General features: G+C 36.0%; 1 protein-coding gene across 1 annotated transcript in view; it reads left to right on the forward strand.

Annotated features, from left to right (window-relative positions):
- LOC308513491 (zinc finger MYM-type protein 2-like) overlaps positions 1-26771 on the forward strand; it is a 163231-nt gene that overhangs the window by 84494 nt on the left and 51966 nt on the right. Inside the window, exons 9-14 of the mRNA XM_081083585.1 lie at positions 3272-3343; positions 9573-9723; positions 10186-10301; positions 13927-14043; positions 16529-16679; positions 19554-19726. Of these exons, the coding sequence (XP_080939711.1) occupies positions 3272-3343; positions 9573-9723; positions 10186-10301; positions 13927-14043; positions 16529-16679; positions 19554-19726 (780 nt within the window). The remainder of the gene's footprint in view (positions 1-3271; positions 3344-9572; positions 9724-10185; positions 10302-13926; positions 14044-16528; positions 16680-19553; positions 19727-26771) is intronic.

Raw genomic sequence — 26771 nt, forward strand, 5'->3', positions numbered from 1 at the left:
CCTTTCAGTCCGCAGGCTGACGCTCTATCCACCGAGCCAAACCAGTTTTGGCTCTTCATTCTTTTTTTAGTTTTTGCAGATACCCTCTTTTATCCCCCATTGTTCCCCTCCAACTCGTTCCTACTCTGCCCAAGGCCTATTGTCTGAGTCCATAGATAATGCATATATACCAGTATATGCACATAAGTTCTTTGGTTAATCTCTTCCTGCCCTCATTCTCTATAATTGTAATTTTGGCCTTGTTACTGCTAGTTGTTGGTGAAAGACCTGACTCTCAGTTCTCATCGTGAGAGGTAGGAATTGAGTGGTAGCGACCTTACCACTTCCTCATGGGTAGAAGTTCATGCTACTTACTTGGCTTTTTCTGCCATCAACTTGGCTGGGTGCTGGAGCACCACATTGAAGCCGAATAAGTTACAAGTCTAGGCCTCCACTTGGCCTTTGCTGGTATGGGTGGGTTAGTGCCACATTTTTTTCCTGTGGTGTTTGTATAGAGTAGAAGGTCTATTGTCTAAAAGTTTTCTGTCTTCATATGCTGTCATTTCAATTGTACTTTTCCATTTCTTTTGCTGGTTTCAAGATTATTTTTGTCTTAATTTTTAAATTTTATATTTGTTAATTCTCACCAAGGATATTTTTCCCATTGCTTTTCAGAGAGACTGAAATAGAGGGGGAAAGTAGGGGGAGACAAACATCGATGTGAGAGAGACACATCTACTGGTTATCTCCTGCATGTGCCTCCACCAGAGGTCAGAGTGCAAACTCACATCTCAGGCACATGCTCTTGACTGGGAATCGAATCTGTGACTCTGGTGCTTGGGCTGGCACTCTAACCACTGAGACACATTGGCCAGGGATGTCTTTTTTTTAATTCAATTTTTAATTTTATTCAGTTTTTTTTTTAGAAATTTAACTGTGATTTGTTTTGGTTTATCCCTTCTAGGGTTTGCTTCGTTTCTTCTGTTTGTGGGTTACTGTTTTTTGTCTAATTTGCAACATTTTCACCTTATTGAAGTAATGTTTGTTGTAATTCTCCATTGTGAAGTTCCTCTGCTTACCGTTTTCATGTTGTACTCTTTGGAATGAAGTCAGTCTCTCCTTTAGTGTGGAGCATACAGATACCTGGGATTTTTCTGCATAGGAAATTTATCTCTTCTACATTTATTAATTTATTCAATCATTTATTAATATTAGTAGGAACTCATGGATATTTATTTTAAATATACTTTTATTGAGAGAGAATCATTGATTGACTGCCTCCTGCACCCCCCCTAAGTATTGATATTTTTTTAATTGATTTCAAAGAGGAAGGTTAGAGGGATAGAGAGAGATAGAAACATCAGTGATGAGAGAGAATCTATGGATTGGCTGCCGTCTGCATGATTGGGGATTGAGCCTGCAATCTGGATATATGCCCTGACCAGGAATCTAACCATGGCCTCCTGGTTCATAGGTCGATCCTCAACCACTGAGCACCACGTCTGGGCAGTATTGATATTTTTAAGAATATGTTTTTACTGATTTGAGAGAGAGAGAGGAAAAGAGAAGGAGAGAGAAATAAACATTAGTGTGCTGTCTCCTTTATGGCCCCCTATTGGGGATTGAGCCTGCAATATGGGAATGTGCCTTGACTGGAAATCAAGCCAGCAACCTCTTGGTGCATGGGATGGTGCTTAACCAACTGAGCCACACCAGCCAGGGCCTGATTTTGTTTTCAATTTTTATTACAGTTTTTTTTTTTTCTTTTCAGTTTTAGAATTTCCATTTGGTTTTTCTTCTATCTTCTTCTTCTTCTTTTTTTTTTTAAGTAAGAATCTCTATTTATTAAGTGGCTTTTGTTTCCTGCAATTTTATCATGGCTGCCTGTTTGTCAGTTCATTCTAACATTGCTGTACTTTCAGTGTTAGCATCTATTAATTGTCTCTTTCCATTTACAGTGTTGTTTTCCTGGGTTTTGGTAGGATAAGTGAGTTTTTAAATTGCAGCCTAGACATTTGGGGTATTATTATACTGTGGTTCGTAATTAAACCTCTGTTTTAGCTGTATTTCTTTGACACTGCTCTCCCAGGGGGAGGAATGTGCCACCTCATTATTCCCAAGTGAAGGTAGAATTCAGGCTCTCCATTTGACCTCTGTTGACACCAATGGAGGGGGAGGATATTCTTGTTATGCTGGGTGGGTGTAGGAGTATCTTCTTGCTGCTCACCACCGAGCCTCCACTGACACCAAATTGTTCCACTCTAGTGGACATAAAAAATATTCTTCATTTTTTCATTAAATAAAATAAAAGTTATATTAAAATACTGTTTCATCTTCGATTTTTAAAATATTATTTTCATTTGTTTTTTATAATTCCCATACTAAATGTTAATAACTTACAAGTAAATAAATAGGGATCCGTGCATATGTTGTTACTGATAAAGGAGCACCATCCAGATATATTTGGAGACCACTATCCAAGACACTCTAATGCAGTGGTTCTCAACCTTCTCCCTTTAAATACAATTCCCCATGTTGTGACCCAACCATAAAATTATTTTCGTTGCTACTTCATAACTGTAATGTTGCTACTGTTATGAATCATAATGTAAATATCTGATATGCAGGATGGTCTTAGGCGACCCCTGTGAAAGAGTCGTTCGACCCCCAAAGGGGTCGCGACCCACAGGTTGAGAACCAGTGATCTAGATGCTGGCACTGGAGACTATGAAATGCTTAACACTTTTCAGTTATTTTCATTTTCTTCAGAGTATCTTGATTTTCTGCAGACTAAGGATGTAAATTCATATGTGCTAGAAGCTGTCATATGTGCTTTAACATGAATTCCCCAAACAATCCATTTGCAGACGATGAAAATTGTAATTGCATAACTTCCAAATCACTTAATTTAGAATACATTGAGTTATCATTATAAGAATTATAGATTTTAATGAGATCTTGTCATGTAAGAGAAATAAGTGATGTTTTGCAAGGTCTTCTTATATCAGGTCAAATTTAAGACTGTATTTTTAATTCCTTATGCCATTATTATATTGTTTTATAATTAAATGATTTTTTTTCTATAGGGTAATTAAAATTATTTAATAATTCTTGTTTAAGTTGGGCAGTGGCACTGGGGCTACAACAGCTAGACATTTTTAAAAGTTGGAATGAGTTTGTAAGTCACAGAACAGGTAATTAAGAATAAACTTTTACAGCTTGTTTATTTACTTTTCCATCTAGTAGCCTTTCTTTATATGTTTTTATAAAGTGTTTGAAAATCTCTTTTTAGGTAGGTAGCCATCCAAGCTTTCTGAAGGAGGTTCGAGATCACATGCAAGACTCTTTCTTGATGCAGCCTGAGGTGAGTAGGAATGTTAAGGCCTGACAATTTCATGCTATTGTTACTGTTGTTACGGTATATCTGAACAGCCTGTGATTTCTTGAGTGCTGGCACACTTCGGACATATTGAGCTTCAGTTTTTGACCACCTCAAGGAAGTGAGCATCACAGTAAACTATGTCACGAGAACTTTTTATTTCCCAGTGCACATAAAAATAATGTTTTTATTATTTTTTAGAATAATAAATAGACTGCTCTGTAGTCTATTAAGTATACAATAGCATTATGTTTTAAAAAAAGTACATGCCTTAATTAAATTATTTACTGCTAAAAAATGCTAACCATCATCTGAGCCTTCAGTGATCCTTTTGCTGGTGGAGGGTCTTCAATTTGTAAAAAACTCAGTATCTGAATCACAATAAAACAAGATATGCCTGTATGTTAAAATTTTTTCACTTAAAATATATCAGATGATTGTTTTCTTATTTTATCTTTATGACATACACAACCTTTCTTATTTCATTAAATTTTACATGTATTTTTTGTTTGATAAGATCATTTGCTTTTAGGTATTTATGTTGCTATTATCAAATATACTTTTTTAATGCACAGTACCTTGTCCACAATAGGAATTTATTTATAGGATATCAAAGCCCGTCTCTTTAGTGCATGATTGAAAGGTAAATAAAACCCTTTCAAAAACATAATTTTGAAATCTATATACCCATTAATCCAAATGAATAAATTAGCACATGAATAATAAATGCATACAAGTAGATATAATTTTAACTGTAGTACGATGATCAAAATAATGAATTTTAATTTGATATAATACTGCTATCTCATTAATCTATAGACCCTATTCAAATTTTGTCTATTAATGTCCCTTATAGCAAATGGAAAAAAAAGATTACTTGTCTGGGATCCATGTAATCCAGGATTATAGGCTATTTCATCAAATTCTTTTTTTTAAATCTTTTTCCTCCTCTATTCCTTTGAGACCCCAATCCCAGATATATTAGACTTTCTGCTATTGTCTTATAATCACTATGGTTCTTTTTCCTTCATTTTGGAGAGTTTCTATTATTGTATCTTTGATTTTACTGACCTTTAATCACATAAACGTAATCAAATAAAATACTGTGTATTTTTTGTCTCAGATCTTGTATTTGTCATCTATAGAAGTTCCATCTGGATATTTTTTATATCTTCTATTCCTTGCCTCATCATATTCATGTTTTTCTGTACTGATTTCTCAACTATGTCAGCATATTTATAATAGCTCTTTTAATATCTTTGCATTTGTCATTTCTAGATCTGTTTCTACAGCTTGACTTTTTTTATTTCTGTATAACACTATATTATGTTTTGTGCAATTTTTAAAAGCCATTTGTTTTATATCTTCTGTCTAGTTTCCTAGTTGTTAATGGTGGGAGGTTACATCTAGTCTCTGGTATTCCATCATGGCTGTGGATGGAAGTCCTATCTGCTTTAATCTGGAACAGTTCTCCAGTCTTTCATGACTTTGACATTTTTACATACTACAGGATGCTTTGTAGAGTGCTCCTCAATTTGGGCTTTTCTGATATTTTCTAAGGAATATATTGAGGTCATGTATTTTTTGACATCATAAGTGATATTGTATCCATTTTAGTGCATCACACCAGGAGGCACTTGATGTCTATCTGTTGACTTGGCTCACTTAGCTAAGGAGGTGTGGGTCGAATTTATCTAGGATACCATTGCTGTTCTTCCCTCTGTTTATTAATTTTTTTTTTGGTGTATATATTATAGTCTATAAATATTCTGTTGCTCAATAGACGTTACACCCACTGTTTTTAGCATCCATTGTCAAATAGAAAAAATTTAAAAAATTACAAGTAGTATGTGTGAGTTGAAAGAAAAGTTATAAACTCTACAATAGTGAAGAAAAGTAAAACACGATAGTTTATCAATATTTTAGATGCTTTTTTTCTCTGTGTGAACATCTTCAACATGAAGAGATACTATTACAGTTTATTGAATAACTAAAGTACATATAAGTTTTACTTTAATTTATCTTTTAATCTTCACTTAGTATAAAAATTTGTGCAATATCATGTCATGTTAAAGTTTTATCACCACTCTAATCAGGGTTCTTCACTATTTTCTGCTTTTGACTCCTTTAGTAATATGGATAGACCATTTATCATAAAATGCATAAAATAGAATATTATGACTAGAATTGATTAATCAAAAGTTATTGAAACATTTCTAAATATTTTCAAATGTGATACATACTTTATTAATGCACTAATAAAATATGGTAATAACTGCAGTGCTTTTTGAAGTAACGTTGAACATCTGTCTATATATATAAACACCTAAGTGACTGTACTAGCACAACTGATCGACCAGTCGTTATGATGTGCACTGACCACCAGGGGCAGACGCTCAATGCAGGAGCTGCCCCCTGGTGGTCAGTGCACTCCCACAGCCAACCTCCTGCAGCTGTCAACCATCCATGGTCCCTGCCAACCTCCCGCAGTCCCTCCTCCTCTCCCTCCCCCTGGCCAGCAGGCCCTGATAGGCCTGCTGCCCACTCACTGTGTTGGCGGTGCAGCAGCGAGGGAAGGAGGAAGGGGGTAGGAGGGGAACCGCGCAGTGGCAGGGCGCCGATGGTGGCATCGGTGTCTGGCATTTGTTTCTTCCGTGCCCGGCCTGGTGACCTTTGCCTTCTCTCCCAACCCCTCCAGGGCCTTCAGGCCCTGGGCTGGGATGGGGAACTGGGCGTGGGTGGCGGCGGATGTGGTCCCTTTCCCCGGGTGTGGGGGGCTGAGGGTCAGTTGCCAACCTCCTGCGGTCCCTTCCCTTCCCCTGGCCAGGCCCAGGAACCCCACCTGTGCATGAATTCGTGCACTGGGCCTCTAGTAATAATATTTTGAGCTAACTGCCAGTATAATGGAAAAAGCTGGGTATTTTTATTTTTGATGAAGTTGCAGGTTCAGTTAAAACTATTGTAGTTTGTTGCCTCCAATTAGAATGAAGGAGAATGCCACATTGCAGATGTTATTGAATGTAAAGATAATACATTTTTTCCATGTAACACTGTGGAGCAAAGTTAAGTTGTAGTTGAATGTGGTTAGGAAGTAGGATTTGTTCTGAATATATCTTGGTGCCGTTTTCCTACGTTAGATTTGTAGCAACAAGTATGTGAAATCTTTATCTCTTGAGCATCTACCCATGTTGTCAACTTGCTTGGTCAAAATATTCTAAATGAAATGTATTACATGTAAAAGAAAAATTGAGAAATTTTAAAATCCTGTAATGGTTGTTAATTTTGATATTAATGTGGAATTGGTTAAAATTAAAATGTAAGGCACCTTTTCTCAGTAGCCTGAAAGTGAGCCAATTTGCTATAAACTCCCATTATATTTACCTTACTGATAACTTGTTTCAATCAATTCTACCTCATTCTTTCCCCCTATGTAGGTTTCTTTTCCCCCTTGCCTAAATGAGGGAATATATTACTTGTGAATTTGTTCTATTTAATTTCATTCATTTAAATTACATAATGCATATTTATAGGACACATAAAATTTAAATATGGCTATTTTGATTTTTTTGTTGTTGTTGTTAATCCTCACCTGAGGATATTTTTCCAGCAAATTTTAGGGAGAGTAGAAGGAAAGGAGAGAGAAAGAGAAATACATTGATTTGGTTGCCTCCCGCCCGGGCTCCGACCAGTACCAGGGATGGAGCTTGCAACCCACAGGCTCTTGCAAACCCAAGACCCTTCAGTCCACAGGCTCTATCCATTTAGCTAAACCGGCTCAGGCTATTACATATCAAGCAGAGAAAACATGGCATAAACCTTTATTTCTTTTTTTGCTGATGTTCTTCCATTAATTTTTGAAGTAGTAGAGGTAGTTAGGAAAGTAGCTTTGTTGAAATATTTTCAATATTAATGATTCTGTCTTTCTGATAGTACCTTTTCAAATAAAAGTATTTGTCAGTGTGGACCACTTGCTTATTAGCTTCTTGTTTACTTCACCCAGTTCAACTGATATACTTTTTATTTTGTTACGTCTTCAAACTTACTAACTATTCTACCAATAAAATCATTGTCAACTTGAAGAATGTTTCTAATGAAGTTAAAAAAATTTAATCCAAAATTAGATTAGACAGTTGGACTTCATTTATTGAATAATATATTGGTAAAGGAATTCCTCACAGGTGCTGCTACATGGAAGTCTTATGCACACATCTACTGGGAGTGATCCTGAGATACAATGGCAGGTGTCCTGATGTTTTTGGTATTCTTAATTTGTACTGTGGTATCAGATTTTAAACATTCTTTTATTTTCCATTTTTGATTTGTTTTCTTTGATTCCCCCCATCCCCAATATAACATTTAAATTATTATATAGGCCTCAAGAAAACATGTTGCCTTTCAAACACTGGGAGAGCTAATAATTAGATTTAGTAGGTTACTTCTTTCTTGTTACTATTATTTTGTTATTGATAAGTATTTCTTTCTGGAGCATATGAGAAATTGAAGAATGAGTTGATTTCCACTTTGAAAAGTAAAATTTAGGATTTCCTTTAAGAGATATTTTAGTAATGGGAAATAGGCAGCAAAAATTATATTTTATGGTACCAGAACGAATATAGCATACCTTCTTGGCACATCAAGGGTTCTGTTTTCTCATATCTGTTCTATTTATTGTATGCTGAGGAAGTATTTCTTATTTCTTTTTTTGGCTGGTGATGTTTTTACTTATTTTTTTTTTGTTATTGTTTTTTACCTCCAAATTATTTATTGTCTAAAATACTTTTGTGCTTGTGAAATTTATCCATTTTATTTTATTTTTGGCTCGATTGTTGTGTTTCCTGACATTTGTTAGTTTTTTGTTGTTTTTTTAATCCTCACCCAAGGATATGTTTTTTCCTATTGATTTGAGAGAGAGAGAGAGAGAGAGAGAGAGAGAGAGAGAGAGAGAGAGAGAAGAGAGAAAGGGAGGGGGTAGGGAAGGAGGGAGGTAAGGAAGGAAAGAGAGAAACATTGATATGATAAACATCAATTGGTTACCTCCTGTCTGTGCTCTGACTGGAGATGAAATCTGCAGCCTAGATATGTGCCCTGTCCGAGAATTAAACCCGCAACCCTTTTTGGTGTATAGTCCAAGTTCCAACCAAGAACCACCTTGTCAGGGCCCTGACATCTGTTATTTATCCATCCGTGAAACATTTTGATTTCTTCTTATGTCATCATAGTGTACTAGATTATGTTGGATATGCAGATGAGTGAGATAATCTCCACATCAGGTGGGAAGGTGGATACAGTTATTTTGCAACATGATCTATGATATTTGATTTAACTGATTGTGACAGTTCTGTAACTGCTCAGAAGAGATCAAAGTTGCTCTAAAAGGCTCCCCCCTCATCTTTGATGTCTAATTGTGACTATCAAGTAAATGTTTTAATAGAAACACACCACTTCATCCAAACTGTACTTTTTATAAGACTATATATCAATAATAATTGCTTTTGCCTAGCAGTTCTCAAAGTGTACCTCCTTTATCTTCATATATTCTGTCTCATTGGTCTGAATTATATCGGTGTTGGCAAATAATTCATCCTTGGCCGAAGGATTGACTTCATTATTATCTGTTGACTAATTATTAACTTTAGTTAATAGCCAAAAATCATTTTGAAAGTTTTTTAATCTAAAAATTAAAAATTTTTATTATGGTTGAATAAGGTTATAAATGTAGTAGATAGGTGGTAAATCAGTTTTAAGAGACATTCCAAAAGTGATTGCACATCAGCAGCTCAATAGAATAAGTATTTAACATCTTCAAATTATTTTCTCTGAAGGACTGTGTTCATTTGATTATTAAGGCTTACATTTTTAGGTCCATTTAATTTCTTCAGTCACAGGATAAAGAAGTGTGTCTTTATTATAAACAGAAAACATTGTGTCTTTGATTTTCAGTTGTTATTTACCTCTCTGTAGGGATTCTGTTAAATTAATAGAGAAAACACTATTTTTGAAGGAAAGTTAGCTGAGATTATTACTTTTGTTTGAATCTGATTTAGCTGCATTGCACTTAACAGCTTGCATCCAGGTGAAGATTTCTGACCCACTAACCCCGATTAGAGATTAATAGAATTGTTTTGCAGAGAGAAAAGGTATAATGAAAAAATACAATTATTTTTTTAGTTAAATTATGGTTTTCTTAATTATCTTTTTATGTTTCAAATTTTAGAAATATGGAAAACTGACCACTTGTACTGGTTGCCGAACACAGTGCAGGTTTTTTGATATGACTCAGTGTATAGGTCCTAATGGATATATGGAGCCATACTGTTCCACTGCTTGCATGAACAGTCACAAGACAAAATATGCAAAATCACAAAGTAAGTTTCAGGGATTTGGGCTGTTAAAAAAACTTTAATAACATGACTAATTTTCTAACTACTTTCCTTTAACTTTATTCTTGTGCTTGTGCTAATTACATAAATTTTTATTTTTTTATTATCACACTAAACTATATTACTGGAAACTTTAATTATTAATGTTTTGATCATTCCATATTTCTTTTACAATTATTGAAGTCTGTCCATGCCTGTGTTCTTAGCTAAAACTTTTTCCATCTAAATATCTAAAACTGAGATTGTTTCATGTATCTGTGTGTTTTAGAGACATAATAGACTCTTTTAGGACAATACTTTTTAAGGTATAAATAAATAATTTTGGAAATTAAAGGATAGTTTACAGAAGGTTCCATTAAGAAGCTATTCTGAGGTTAATTAAGATATATTAAAAAAAGACTTTTCTTTATAAAGAAATCAGTTATGTATGTACCTTTTCTCTCCTAGGTTTGGGAATTATTTGCCATTTTTGTAAACGAAACTCTTTACCTCAATATCAAGCCACAATGCCTGATGGAAAACTGTATAACTTTTGCAATTCCAGTTGTGTTGCTAAATTTCAGGTTTGTTATTTATTTTGCATAACCCTTACCCTAATAAAATAGACCTAGAAAATACAGTGTAATATGCTTTGACTTTACTTAATGTGCTAATTTTTTAGTTAGTTTTGTTTTTTTAAAATATATTTTTATTTACTTCAGAAAAGAAGGGAGGAGAGATAGATACATAAATGATAAGAGAGAATCATTGATCGACTGCCTCCTGCATACCCCAAACTGGTCATTGAGCCCCAAACCTGGGCATATGCTCTGATGGAATTAAACCGTGACTTCCTGGTTCATAAGTTTATGTTCAACCACTGAGCCACAAAGGCTGGCCTATCTTTTTAGTTTGTTGAGGGTCACATTGGTAGGTGGAGATTCTAGAGTCACAGCAGACATGGCTGCCCCCAGCTCTCTACTTAGAACTTTTTTGTTCGTTAATCTTCGCCAGAGGATATTTTTTCCATTGACTTTTAGAGATAGTGGAAGGTGGGGGGGCAGAGAGAAAGATCAAGATCAAAGTGAGAGACACATCGATTGGTTGCCTCCTACATTTGCCCCGGGTGCCCTGATCAGGGCCTGGGATTTATGCTCTAACCATTGCACTACTGGCCAGGGCCTAATTGACTTTTTAATTGTATTTATGACATAGACTTTGTAGGAAAAAACACACCAAAATTTAGCTCCATGTCTGATGTGTAGTATTTTCTTAGTAGATGGTTTGAATAACATCATGTGATTCTTATTGGGGAATTCTGTTTTATGAAGGACGTAGGTAGTATATTTAGCTTGGAAGTAATAAGCACGAACGTTTTCTTCATATATTAAAAATATGGCAGGTATAAAGGGGATTGGATTTTAATACAAGACCAGTTTCAAGGAGACATTTTTCATTTTGTTAAATGTAAAGGTCATCTTATTTTGGTAAATTGTAAATTTTGGCATATGGATAGTCTCAGAAGAGTATTACTGGAAGTATTCAAACTTAAGCCTGTTGCCTAGGAAGGATAGTTTAGAGAGGATTTAGCATTAATTAAGTGGTCGGAATAAGTTTAGTACCTGCTCTGAAAATTTTAGGGTATTACACAAAATTTCTCACCAGTGCACAAAGCAGTGCATCATGAGTTCATTTGATCAACAGTTCTGTGTTGCAGGCATTGTGCTCTGTGTTAATTTATTTAAAATGAAAATGCAGTCTCATATATATTGTAGTAGTTAACAGTTATTGCATTTAAGTTGAAGTGGTTTTGAATTCAGCCTGGTGAGAGTTATTTTTGTTAGTAGTTATATCCTCATCTAAGCTTAGGTGATTACCATATTCAAGATTAAACTTTCATTTTGGAAGTTGAGATATGGCTATTGATAACACCCTTAGAGTGGCAAGTACTGCTTCTGACTTGTTGGCTTATCCATAAAGCAGACATTAAGGAATAAGGAGTAATTTGGTGAGTGAAGGACAGTGTCTTTGGCATGCTGCTTGTCATAACTTTCTTTATTCCTTTTTGATGTTGGGTAAACTAAAATGTTAATGGAAAATGTTTTAACTATTTTTTTCTTTTAATTGAAACTTATATTGCCCAGGACTTGATGAGACCATTTGTGTAATAGTACATTGTATATTTTAAAGAAACACTGAATTTAGACTTCGACTTCTGAGGGATGCATGCAAATAAGCCTGTAGGCAGCCTCATTGCTTTGTGACTCTGTATAAAAGTAGTGCTAGATTGACACATAGAAAAGCAGCGTTTTTTACTTTTTCTTTATTTTAAAGCAAATCATAGATTTTGAACTATATGTCTTCATTAGATGGTTTTCCATTCTGAGTTTTGAAAAAATAGCCCTGACCGGTGGCTCAGTTGGTTGAGCTTTATTCTGTACACCAAAAGGTTGTGGGTTCGATTCTCGGTCAGGGCACATATTTAGGAGGTTGTTTTGTTCCCAGTTGTGATGCCTACAGGAAGAAACGGATCGATGTTTCCCTCTCACCCTTCCTTTCTCAAATCAATAAAACATATCCTTGGGTGAGGTAAAACAATATTTTAAGAAAAGTTGTGAATAGATAATTTTAATGGACTTGAATTTTCTTAAAAATAGTTAAGGTTAATGGCAGTTTTTATTTAAAAATTTTATTCATCTGATAGTTGCTGTCTTAAATCTGCATGTTTTATTTTTAATAACAAATTTTAATTGTGTAGAACAATGCAGAAATTTTAAAAATGATAAAGATTACAAAAAGAATAAAAATGCTACAGGTGGTTTTCTCTCCACTGCCACATTGAAAAGAATTTTATTAACTATTTCCTACATTCACAAGATACGTGATATGGATTAAAAAATGAAAATTAAATATCACTGTACTCCCCCACTCAGATTAGATTAAAACTTTTAAAGCACATGTGTCCTTATATCTTCTTCTATGCTATAAATGGTTTTAACTTGTAAAATAAATATAAAAATAAATTCCTTATATCAATGCCAGTCTATAAATCTTTTTTCTCTAACTTTGTATATGAAACAATCCACTTTTAAACGTAATATAGGCTGGCCCTGACTGGTGTGGCTCAGTTGGTGAGCTCGTCATCCCTGCACCTAGAGGTCACCGGTTTGATTCCTGGTTATGGCACATACCTGGGTTTTGGAATCGATCCTGGTAGGGGGTGTGCTAGAGGCAGCTGATTGATGTTTCTCTTATCTCTCCCTCCTCCCCTCCCTCCTCCTTTCCCTTCCTCTCTAAAAATCAATTAAAAAAAAAACATAGATAGTTTTTCATTGATGGGCTTAGGATGACAAAGATGGCAGTAGTGCAAGTGGGACTGGTCAGCTCTGTGTCAGCTGTTAGGGCTAGGTTTTAAATGAAAAATTTTATTTATTGATTGACTGATTTCAGAAACAGAGAGGAAGTGGGTGGGAGAGAGAGAGAAACATTGATTTTGTTGTTGCACTCATTCCTGTGTTCATTGGTTGATTCCTGTATGCCCTGATGGGATCAAACCTGCAACCCTAGCATATCAGACAATGCTTTAACCAACTGAGCAACCCGGCCAGGGCCTAGGGTTTAAATTTTTATTTACTAGTTCAGAACTTGGTTAAACAACTTCACTATTATTTGCTTACATTTTCTTTTCTATTTTCTGGTGCTTTTTTTACTTTTTCTTTTTTATTTAATCCTCACCCGAAGATATTTTTCCATTGATTTTTAGAGAGAGTGGAAGAGAGAAGGAGAGACTGTTCAGGTACATGCCCTTGACCAGAATCAAACCCGGGACCCTTCAGTCCACAGGCAGACACTCTATCCACTGAGCCAAACTGGCTAGGGCTGCTTACATTTCCTTTTTTTTTTTTTTTTTTTTTACATTTTTCTTAAAGAGAAAAAAGAAATCAGGATTGGTATGATCCCCCCCCCCTTTTTCATATATGTTTAAAATTAGTAATCCTGTGATAAATGAATTTTAATTTTTATAAGACATACTTAATATAGTAGTATACATCTTAAGGACAAAATTTAGAAATGTAATTTTATGTATTGAAATACTTAAGCAAAATACATACTGTTTTCTGGACATAGTCAATATTTGACTGTTGTCATAAATAAAAATTCCAAAATCCATATCAGACTCAGTATATTTTGTTCTTTGTTTTGTTTAAGGCTCTAAGTATGCAGTCATCTCCAAATGGCCAGTTTGTAACTCCGAGTGATATTCAGTTGAAATGCAACTATTGCAAAAATTCCTTTTGTTCAAAGCCAGAAATCCTGGAATGGGAGGCAAGTCATATCTTGTTATGTATATTATCTAGTAAAATAATTATGGCATTTCCATCTGAGAATTTGTTTCCTAGTAGATAAGGATCAGTTTTTCAGATTTTGTATATCATTAAGAAAGAAAAGATGCTGTCATTAAATATGATGCATCATCATTTTTGAATCATTTACTTATGTGGGAGTGGCACTAACAAAAGACCTATTTTGTTTTTTTCAATGTAAAACAAAATTATTGAAGTCATATTCACTCTGTATTATGTTCATAATAGTGTATAGGGTGTCATCTATGCAGTATTTTCCCCATCTCTCCCTTATCTCTTCTCCTCTACCCCCCATCCATCCTAATAAATATTTTCTGTGAACTCTAATATCTTATATTACCCACTACCTGTAAAATAAAATTTGCTAATCATTTACCATATTGTCATTTAACATTTTATAATTTTGTTTTAATAACAGACTCCTAATATAAATCTGTTTTCCCTTTTCATCATTCTTACCTTCACCAATTTATTAATTTACTTTGCCATATCTTTTTGCCATTAGCAAACACTTTGATCACTAATTTTTCTTTCATTAAGGGGCAGTAATAGTGGATGGATAGATGGACAAGGTGGCCCTGGTTGAAAATTGCTTTTTGAGCACTACTTATCTTTGGCCCTTCTTTCTTTCACCATTTTTTTTTTTTGAGAGCACGTAGTATATAAAACTAGAGGCCTGGTGCATGAAAATTCATGCACTGGAGGGGGTCCCTCAGCCCGGCCTGCCTCCTCTCACAGTCCGGGAGCCCTCAGGGGCAGGAGGTGACCTGGCGATCAGGGGAAGGTGATGCCCCCATCACACCTCTGCTGCTGCCACTGTTGGCAGCACAAGCCTCGGCTGGCCCTGGTTACCTGAGTCTCGACCAGCCCTGGTTACCTGCACCTCAGGCGGCCCTGGGTGGCTGGGAGGCTAAGGGGACTGGGTGCGGCCATCTTGTGGCTGTGGGCGCCGCCATCTTGGGGGGGGGCAGCCAATTAGCATATTCCCTCCTTATTGGCTGTGGGCACCACCATCTTTGGGACAGCATGAAGGTCAATTAGCATATTCCCTCTTTATTAGATAGGATGATACAAGGTGCAGTACTAACAATAGCTCCTGAGCCAAAACTTATTAGTGGCAGTTGGCAAGTCTTAGGTGAAAGGAGATTCCCAGAAACTACACAATTTTTAAAGTACTTTGAATATATGAAATTTCATTATTTTAGCACTTTAGTCCCTAGAAAATTTTCTAGTTAATTTGATTGGTGTAATCTTAAGAACATTTAAACCAATCATTCTTTGAGACTGTTGAGGCACTCAGTGATGATTTTTAGTGACTAAAGCCCTTTTTAGATCTTAGCAGGAAGAATGTTGAATGTCCAGTAATTAGAAAGGACAAAGGATTAATGGGGAATGAGGAAATGAGCTCATGAGCAAGCACATAAGAATAGTATCATACAGGAGATACATTGTCCTGATAATACTAGATGAAAATGATGTTCTTCTCACCCTCTCCATGTCAGCACCACCCTGCCTTTGCAGTCTTGTGCTGTGTTGCTTTTATTTATTTGGCGGGCAAATATTGGAAGGAATTAGGAAACACCATTAAATTGAATGGGAATTGTGCCTGACTCTCAGGTGATTGAGAACTCGGAGGGCCTCTTGCTTCTTGCAGTTGCAGTTTCTTTGTTGCTTTTTCTTTATAGTTGCATGTCCATGATGGGGCACCTTCCCACTGATGATTGCCTTACTATTTTAGTTACTTCCTAGGCTCTTTCATTTTCCTTATCTGGGTCTTCAGGTATCTTTGCTAGTGTGAGATAATTTAGACCTAGTCTACATCCTGGGAAACGCTGCTGCCCTGGAGGTTTTAACTTGTTCCCGACGACTGCATACTTGAAAAATCACTGGCTCTTATGGGTTTGAGGCCAGGAGAAATAACTAAATAATTACTAACCTTGCTCTGTTCAAGCGAGCCCACTCCACTCAGTTTTGAGCTTAGCAGCACAATGGGTAATGGCTCCATATTGAATATCTTATCCACAATAAGTCTGTTACTCTTAAGCTGTGATAAGAATGGGATTGAGCCTACTTGACAAAATTATTTTTGAGTGAAAATGTTAATGTCATAATTTTCATCTTTTTGTTATATCTTCCATTGTTTTCTTCACGTATCTCCAGTTCTGTTAGCAACACTAGATTGCTGTATTGCTTTGGTGGTGCTTGTACTATTTTTCTATAAGTTTTGGTTAGTTAATGATATTGAATTTTGTGGAGTTTCATCTAAATATAGCAGTGAATTAGTTAAACTAGGTGTCTGTGGTTTATTAGAAATGTATCCCCAAGGAAGATAACATTATATAGGTAAATGATTTAACTTAGTTTCTGTAAGCATGGCTTGTTTATTTCTTAAACTTGTTCTCGAGATGGTTGTCCTCTGCTTACCAAGGTTCCCATTATGCATTTAGAATAAAGTGCATCAATTCTGCAGCAGAACCTGCTCAGACGACTATAAGAAGCTGCATTGCATAGTTACATATTGCGAGTACTGTCAAGAGGAGAAGACTCTTCATGAAACAGTAAATTTCTCTGGCGTTAAGAGACCCTTCTGTAGTGAAGGCAAGTGTATATACAGTGTTGTTCATAACGTATTAATATTTAATATTCTTTTGCCAAATTATTTTCAAACTATTAAGTGTACATGTCCAAAAGAGCTGTACAATTTTAGTGTAGCTGAACATAACAAATTGAGTTTGCTTTTCTGTTGACTTGTTTTGTAAAAAATTTGGTAACATGCTTACCATTTCTGGGAAGTTTCTATAATAAAATCAAATCATTATCATACCATGTCATTTTTAAACATACAAATTGTGACCTGAAAAATGACTTTTCCAAGTGGACAAGAATTCTTTTTTATTGGATCCATTTTTCTGTCTAGCATACTGCCTAACCTACAGAAGTTTTCAATATACCAGAAAGAAAACTACCTGTGGCATTCCTAAATGGAGAAATACTCAGGTTTTCAATTTGGGATGCCAGAGAAACACTGACTTTTGTTAATAATGCATTTTGAAATTCTCTTTCCTCTCACACTTCTGCCCTGGGGTCCAGCAGCAGATTATAGCAATGGACTTCAGTCCTTACTCCAATTCTCCAGAGATAGGAACCATGATCGTCACTATGGGTTTTGGGCTCTTGTGCTTATTACTTTTCCCCAAATGTCACATTCTTGCTTGAAGTTGGCTTTTACTTTCTATTCTTTCTTTGGTCCCAAACACTGATCTCCCAGCTTTCCTATCTGCTATCCTCACCTATTATTTTCCAGTTAGTTATTTTTTTTCTTTTCCTGGATCCACTATTTCTAAGGATTTCTGTTGCTAGTTAGGGCCAAGGAAAAGATTGGAGCTTCTTTTTGGCCGGAACCACCATCTCACTGTAATTTGCAAAAATGATTAACACAAAGGGAAAGTGGAGAAGCACTTGCTATATGTTCTTTAGGCCTTTGAGAAAACATGGAGTTATTCCTTTGTCCACATAAATGTGAATCTATAAGCAAGGTGATATTGTAGACATCAAGGGGATGGTCATTGTTCAAAAAGGAATGCCCCACATATGTTACCATGGCAAAACTACAAGAGCCTATGTCACCCAGCATATGATGGGCATTGTTGTAAGATTCTTGCCAAGAGAATGTATGTATTGAGTATATTAAACACTCTTAGGAGCTGAGATAGCTTCCTGATATGTGTGAAGGGAAATGATCAGAAAAAGAAGGAAACCAAAGAGAAAGGTTCAATAGAAGCGTCACCCTGCTCCACCTAGAGAAGCACATTTTGTGAGAACCAATGGAAAGAAGCCTGAGCTGCTGAAACCCACTATGAAGCCATGGCATGATAAGTGTAAAAACATAAAAAGACTTCTGTATTGTTTAAAAGAAACACACAGTTTGAAAATTCTAAATTCCAGCAGTAGGGATGACAGCAGTACCAAAAGATTGCCAGTTTTTTCAGTATTATACATTTTACATAGAAGTTTGTATATGTAAGAGAGTACTGCTTATAAAACAAAGTATTCCAATTTTATAGGTTTATTTGGCACAGTTCATCTGGAATGAAAGGGTACTATGTTTATTGTTAAGATCACAGCTATGATGAAAAATGACAGTGTTTCATTGAAAAGATTGATTCGGAATTAATATAACCCTTTTTACACCTGAATTTTTGTGCAGTGACATTCTTAGTGATTCCTAAATCTGAATGTATTGGAATTAATGGCTAACATACATACTGGTGATCTTGTGCCTTTGGGATTATCTGGATTTTACTAAAATGAACAGATAAGTAGCAGCAAGTAGATAATTGGTGTTTAAGAACATAATTTTCAATCAGAGGGATGTAATCAGAGGGACTTAATCACTGTAGATGGGCAATAAAAGCTTAAAAAAAGGATTTGTGTCTTTTTCCTGTTTAATGTATTTTTTTTGCTTTTAACTGCATCTAATTTTCTATTGGAATCTGCCAGAAATAATGAAACATACCATCTGGTATTACTATCAAAATCTTGTTAGAAAAATGAAGCTAATAAGGTGAAATATTAAAAATAATCGTAAATATAGTTCAGAGTAACAAGTTATAGATTAATTGCTAAATAAATTATATAAGAATAATTGCCAAAAATATTATATATAAAACATTTGCAATTTAAGTTTACAGTTTGGAAAGATTTAAAGCTAGGTTGATGAGGACAGAGTTTGTGGAGGATTTCAGTAGATAAGGAGTGGAAGGTCATTCTTATGTGGCACAGCATGAGTCAAGTACAGAAGATTATTTAATGCGCAGATATAAATAAGATTGATATGTAAAAAATAAAGTAATGCATTTACATAGTAGGTAAAATAAATATTTTACTGAAGGAATGGAATAAAAAAATGTTTTCTCTTTACAAGTCAATAAATCAGTTTTACATCCCTGACGGTCTTTGTAGGGTGGCAGACAAAAAGCCTAGAAAATTCCACTAAAGTGCCCACTTACCTGAATTATATCCTTAAGTTTGCTTTTGAGTGAAAATGTTAGTCATAATTCTCATCTTTTACTTGCAGTAGTCTACTCTGTTTCATTTACTAAAATGCCAATTTGTGGGGAGTTTATGATACTTAATAGAGCCTATAAGTCAGTTCTGAGACATTTCTAGATTTGAATGTCTTAGAATATTAATAATTTGAACCCACATGGTATCCAACATAATATTCCATGTCTTGTTTGAATTTTTACAGGTTGGTGTTAATCACAGGAGATTTCATAATTTTGACCAGGAGAGAAAAAGGACTTTATATGTGAATTTATAGAAAAATTTTAAAGCTAATGACGTATTTTCCATAAGCTCTTTCTCGCTCTCAAAAGTAGCTTTTAATGACCTATATACCATAAGCTCGTTCTCACTTTCAAAAGTAGTAGTTTTTTTTTTTTTTTTAATATTAAAACTTTTATTTTTCAGGCTGCAAACTGTTGTACAAACAGGATTTTGCAAGACGTTTAGGATTGAGATGTGTTACTTGCAACTATTGCTCTCAACTGTGTAAGAAGGGAGCAACTAAAGAATTGGATGGTGTCATAAGAGATTTTTGTAGTGAGGACTGCTGTAAAAAATTTCAGGATTGGTACTACAAGGCAAGTAATTAAAAATTTTTATGGTAATCATGACTTTAACCATTCTTTAAGAAAACACTGTAGTTATTACCATGATAAATATGGTAACTTACTTATTTTTTAAAAATGTACACATATTGAGTTTAGCCAAGATTATACAATTCATTAAAATTTTTGTCATTTGTAGTTTGTTCTTTATACCAAAGTAGCATTTTTACTTGTTTTATAACTTTGGCATTATTTAAAACTAGGATATACCTGTATTTTCAGTAGTGAAGCTCAACAAAATGGATTACTCTAAAATTTGTTGTCTTTATTTTACTAAATAGAAATATTTTTGGTGACTACTTAATAATCAGTGTTGAACATTATTAGGTAATTGTTTTGGATACAGTGTGTTTTACAACAGATTGTTCTCTTTTGCCTTTTAATTGTGGGTCTTTGGAGAATTTCAAATTGAAAGGATACTATGAATTTTTCCTGTTTTCTTTTGTATTATAATTAAAATAGAGAAATCTATTGGTTTCTTTTCTTTTTTGGGAAGCAAATAAATGTTTGGCAAAAGACCACACTGTTCTAGATGTTGCCATTTGTTACATTTTGCTATTTTAAAGGATAAGTGTACCTAATATTTTTATTTTATGCAGTGTTTAATGATTAAATTTCAGTGAGGTGGTGCATTTCAGAATATATAAGAATATGTTACTGAAATAACCACGGATAACTGTTTTTTAAAAATGTATTTTTATTGATTTCAGAGAGGAAAGAAGGGAGAGAGAGAAACATCAATGATGAGAATCACTGACTGGCTGCCTCCTGCATGCCCCCTACTGGGTATCAGTGCTGAAACCTGGGCATATCACTTGATCTGGAATCAAACCGTAACCTCCTGATTCTTAGGTGGACGCTCAACCACTGAGCCACACCAGATGGGTTATCTGTTTATGTTTAATGTCAGTATTCTACACATTAAATACATTTTTATTGTTGTTCCTGATAAATCCAACACATATTTGGATAATATGCACAGTAGCATTATTACATATTGTACTAAATTGAGTGTTTTGTCATATGGCAGCAATTTGTAAAGCAAGTAACAATGATTATTTTTCTATAAAACCAATAGGAATACAACCTTAGAAATGAAAATGGAGTTGCCCCTCCTGCTTTATTATTGGCTTCTCCAGAGGCAGCCAGTCGGACAAAGAATAACTTTCTTCTTAGTGCTTTCTACTTGAATCAGACTGTTTTCCTTCACCTTTCCTGAGTCCCTTCTATTTACTACTCCCTTCTACTCTCTGTCATCTTGAAAATGTGGTTGAGTCCCAACCAAATTATGATTTTTTGACCTTTCTTCTTCCACCTTTTTAATATAAGAACTCAAAAATTTAGGTTTTAGTTTATTTAATAGTGTGACCCTTATTAGTCAATCCAACTTTTATTAGAAAAATGATTCCCTCCCCCCAAATGGTGCCTCATCAAGGAATCTTAGAAAACTGTAACTAGCCAATCAAGTTGCCAGCTCATCTTTAGTCATGAGCATTTGCTGCCTAAATAGAGGAACACACATTGAATTTTCATTTTCTGTTATCTTTGTGCTTCAATTTGAGAGATATCTAGAATATAGATAACTCTACATTTTTCTGTTATCTTTGTGCTTCAATTTGAGAGATATCTAGAATATAGATAACTCTACATTTTTATTTATTTTATTTTAAATATTCAATACTAGAGGCCTGGTGCACAAAATTCATGCACAGGGGGACGGGGTCCCTCAGCCGGGCCTGCACTCTCTCCAATCTAGGACCCTTCGGGGGATGTCCGACTGCCTCTCGCAGTCCGGGACCGCTGGCTCCTAACTGCCTGCCTGTCTTATTGCCCCCTAACCCCTCTGCCTGCCTGTCTGATTGCCCCTAACTGCTCCTCTACCGGCCTGATCACCCTTAACTGCTCCCCTGTTGGCCTGATCGCCCCTAACTGCCTCTGCCTTGCCCCACACCCGGGACCCAGGATTCCCTCCTCCAGCCAGTCTCAGGCACCCTGGACCTGGGCTTCCCTCCCTCTGGCTGGCTGCAGGCACCCAGGACCCAGGCCAGCTTCGCCCAAGCATGTCGCACTGCTGGGGACCGTGGGCGGGCAGCTTCGCCTGGGACGCAGCCGTAGGCACCCAGGACGGCGGGGCAGGCGGCTTGTCCCTCTCCCTGGCCGCTGGTGCAAGTGCTGGCGCCTGGGACCGTGGGGCAGGCGGCTTGTCCTTCTCCCAGGCTGCAGGTGCAGGCGCAGCCGCTGGTGCCTGGTACCACGGGGTGGGCGGCTTGTCCCTCTCCTGGGCCGCAGCCTGGCTGGTTTCCATTCCTCTCTTGGGAGCTCATTTGTGCCTGGTTGGTCCCCATTCCTCTCTCCCCAGTTTTGAGTGTCTGAGCTGTGAGTGTGTGATGACAATTTGCATATTAGTTCTTTATTATATAGGATACTTATAAAATGTCTGCTATGTTTCTTTGTCTCCCCCTCCCCCCCAGCAAGACATTTTGAATGATCTGGTCTATATAATGGTTTGGTTTTGGGTTAAAATAGTGGTTTATTTTATACTGTCTCTTCTAGATTGGAATAGAAAATCTGTTGAAATCATGTAACCAAAATATGCTGATAATAAAATTGTATGTCTTCTCCCAGATTATTCTTTAGAAGGAAGTAGATTTAACTTTTCCTCAAAGTAACTGTTCCCAGGCATATTATGAAACCAGGTGGGAGCATAGTTCTTTTGTTCTCTTAAGTTTAAAGTTTTTGGAGAAAAAGGATTTGGTATTGTTATTAAATAATACCTAGGAGGTTGATAGGTAGTGAAGATAGATCAAAATAAATAAAACCGTGTTTATTTTTTAGAAGGACGGAGATTTTACTTTTTCTCAAAGTAACTTTCGAAGAATACTACACAGTATTTCTTAAGAGAACTAATAATCTTTTCTTAAAATTTTACTTCAAATTAAAGTTTGTTTTTTAACACAGATTTTGCTTTGTTTCACAAACTAGTATTAAGTGGTGGCAATACTAAATTCTTAAATGTGGAGGCCCTGTAATGTTTTACCAGTGCAAAAGTATTTTTTTCTTTTTCGTCTGAACTGCTAAAAATATTGATCTCCCTCCCCCACCCGTACAATTATTCTTTGTTTTTGAAGTTACTTTTAGAAGGGGACTATCTAATATTCTTGCTTTAATATTGTGCTTTTTGAGTAACTGAATAATTCTTATTAATGCTTTGCATTAACCAATTGCCTACTCTTTTATCACTTCATTTTAAAAAATGAATCACCCTATTGTATTCAGAAGATATACTGGGGAGTCATAAAGAATTTTTTTAAAATGACTATAAAACCCTCTATTTTATTTATGTTCATGGTTTACTTCCCCTGTCCCCTGTAAAACTAGGTTTGATTTTTATAATGGGGAACAGTGGATGTATATATATCAACGAAAAACCAGGCAGTTGAAACTGTCCAGTAAATGTAAAATATTACATCATTATAGTATAGGTTGAATGAACTTTTGTTATTGAAGAGATTCCTGTAGTAGCTGAGAGGTTGGATTAAGGTTTTATAATTAAGAGTTAGTACCTGCCTGTTATTTAGATTGTTTGAATCTGTGACTGTCAAACCCCCGACCCCCAAATGTCATATAGTCCCTGGTTTTCCACAGTGACAGGAAAACCACTAACTAAAGAAAATACTTTTAAAAAGTATTTTTTAAAAATATATTTTTATATTGATTTCAGAGAGGGAGAAGAAGAGAGAGAGAGAGAAACATCAATGATGAGAGGGAATCATGGATTGGCTGCCTCCTGCACGCCCCCTACTGGGAACCGAGCTCACAACCCGGGCATGTGCCCTTGGCTGGAATTGAACCCTGGACCCTTGAGTCCTCAGGCTGACCCTCTGTACACTGAGCCAAACTGGCTAGGGCTAAAAAGTATTTTTTAAAAAAGAGAGCTAAGTCACACTTTAGTTTTTGTGCTATAGAAATGTATTTCTCTTGTGATTGGGAGATAGTGGTGTTGGTGTTGGTAAGGAATGGTCATTAGTGATGTTTTCAAATTAGCCATCCTAGTTTTAGTTCAGTTCCAAACACATTACCTGGAGTGTGCATGAATGAATGTAAAAGAACAAAACAAGAACAAAAAGAGGTTCACCACTTTTGAATTTTTTATTATGGCATTAAATTTGGAATTAGTATTGAGTTCTGTTGTTATTCTTTTATCCTGAGAAAATATATACCAATTTTATTTCCCTTTGCAAATTGTCATTAATCTTGCTCCTTTTATTTTCTTTGGATAGAATCACCTAAATTTGTTTTGAACCTTCTGGAAGAAAGGGGCTTCAAGTATTGTTATTATAAAATCCAACTGTCTATAATTAACAAAAGAATGAAGTGATTTAATTGCTGAGATTCTTTGGGTGGAATGTTCTTGGGCCTCTGATATTCTAAATTATTGTGTAAATGGCAATATTATCATACATTAATGTTGCTAGAGAATCTAATTTCTCCATCGCTGGAGGAGTAGTGTTCTTGGGGTGCTGCTTGAATGAGTACTTCTGGAGGCTCCCACAGGAGGATGAGATGTGATAAAGGCTTTATTTTCATGGAGTTACATTCCTCGGTATAGTCCCATGTCCCTTAACCCATTCCTGAAAAAGCTGCACCTGGGGCATTAGTAGAGCTGCTAGAAGCAAAGCCAGTGTCCAGAGTTTCCGTTCCATTGTGAAGTTGAGTCCCGCAGAGCATCAGGCTAGATTAAGTCCATTAGTCCATTGTGTGGGTCCCACATGGTCATGATCCACGTGGGTGAGTGTGAGCCCCACAAGCCAGGAGTCAGGCTTGAGCAGCAAGGGAGCCAAGAGTGTTAAGAGGGCAAGAGAGTGAACTCTCTTTGTTAAGGAGTTTAAATAACAAATTTTCTTACCCTTGCAGTGGCTACACCTATTCTGGGCACAGTCTTCATCCCAGGTGTAACTGACAGATAAGCATTCTGCCACATCACCCAGACCTTATTGGGCATGTGGCTATTGTCCAGTCCCTTCCCCAGTTAACACCTGGAGAGTGTTAACTCCAGTTTCTTGGCAAAGCTGTATAAAGGGCATTATTCTCCCCTTTACTCCTTTCCTGTTAATAATAACCAGGTTATTAGCAGTATCAATTATCCCCTGAAAAAAATGAAACCTTTTGTAGTCTTACAAAGGAGAACTTTGTGAAGGATATCACTAAGAGTCGATGAAATACTTGGAGTGTTTTATACAAATTGATTTGGCTTTTAGATGTTACATTGAGAACCTTCCTGCAGCATTTTACATTAGGATTTTGATTCTCTGGTTATTCACATTAATTCATTTTGTCTTTCCATTGTCTTTATTTTTTTATTATTTTTAAATTTAAATTATTTATTTTTAATCCTCACCTGAGGATATTTTTCCATTGATTTTTTTTGAAGTGTAAACAATACTAATCTATCTATACTTGTCTTTATTAATTTTTTTTTTATTGTTGAAAGTATTACGTATGTCTCCTTTTTTCCCCATTGACCTCTCCCCGGCCACTACCCCCCCCTCTCGCCCGCCCAGCACAAGCCTCCACCGCCCCAGTGTCCGTGTCCATTGGTTATGCTAATATGTATGCATAGAAGTCCTTTGGTTGATCTTTTACATCCTGCCACCTCCCTTGCTTTCCCTCTGAAGTTTGACAGTCCGTTTGGTGCTTCTCTGTTTCTGGATTTATTTTTGTTCATCACTCTATGTTGTTCATCATATTCCACATATGAGTGAGATCATGTGATATTCATCTTTCTCTGACTGGCTTATTTCGCTTAGCATAATGCTCTCCAGGTCCATCTATGCTGTTGCATATGGTAAAAGTTCCTTCTTTTTTATAGCAGCATAGTATTCCATTGTGTAGATGTATCACCACACCACTTTTTAGTCCACTCTGATGGGCACTTAGGCTGTTTCCAAATCTTAGCTATTGTAAATTGTGCTGCTGTGAACATAGAGGTGCATATATCCTTTCTGATGGGTGTTTCTGATTTCGTGGGATATAGTCCTAGAAGTGGAATTACTGGATCAAATGGGAGTTCCATTTTTAATTTTTTGAGGAAACTCCATACTGTTTTCCACTGTGGCTGCATTAGTCTGCATTCCCACCAGCTGTGCATGAGGGTCGCTTTTTCTCCACATTCTCTCCAGCACTTGTCGTTTGTTGATTTGTTGATGATAGCCATTCTGACAGGTGTGAGATGGTACTGCATTGTCGTTTTGATTTGCATCTTTGGGTGATTAGTGATTTTGAGCATGTTTTCATGTGTCTCTTGACCTATATGTCTTCTTTCGAAAAGTGTCTATTTAGGTCCTTTGCCCATTTTTTTGATTGGATTGTTTATTTTCCTTTTGTTAAGTTGTCTGAGTTTCCTGTAAATTTTGGAGATTAAACCCTTATCAGAGATAACATTAGCAAATATGTTCTCCCATGCAGTGGGCTTTCTTATTGTTTTGTTGACGGTTTCTTTTGCTGTGCAGAAGCTTTTTATTTTGAAGTAGTCCCATTTGTTTATTTTCTCCTTAGTTTCCATTTCCCTAGGAGCTGTATCGGTAAAGATACTGCTACAACATATGTCTGATACTTTGCTGCCTATGGATTCTTCTATGATTTTTTATGGTTTCCCATCTTATGTTTAAGTCCTTTATCCATTTGAGTTTATTCTTGTGTATGGGGTAAGTTGGTGGTCTAGTTTCATTTTTTTGCATGTATCTGACCAATTTTCACAACACCATTTATTGAAGAGACTATCTTGACTCCATTGTATGCTGTTGCCTCCTTTTTTAAATATTAATTGAGCATAATGGTTTGGGTTGATTTCTGGGTTCTCTGTTCAGATCCATTGGTCTACTATATACAGTGAGTGGCCAGATTATTATGACCACCTGACATTTGTAGGCAAATTAGCTGTACACTGCATCGTATGGGATATGGAAGCCGAAGACCTGTTCAAACACCTTTGCTGTCTGCAGTTACCAAGATAAAACGG

This window comes from Myotis nattereri (assembly GCF_964212035.1).
Source record: "Myotis nattereri genome assembly, chromosome: 2".
In the NCBI taxonomy this organism is placed as follows: Eukaryota; Metazoa; Chordata; class Mammalia; order Chiroptera; family Vespertilionidae; genus Myotis; species Myotis nattereri.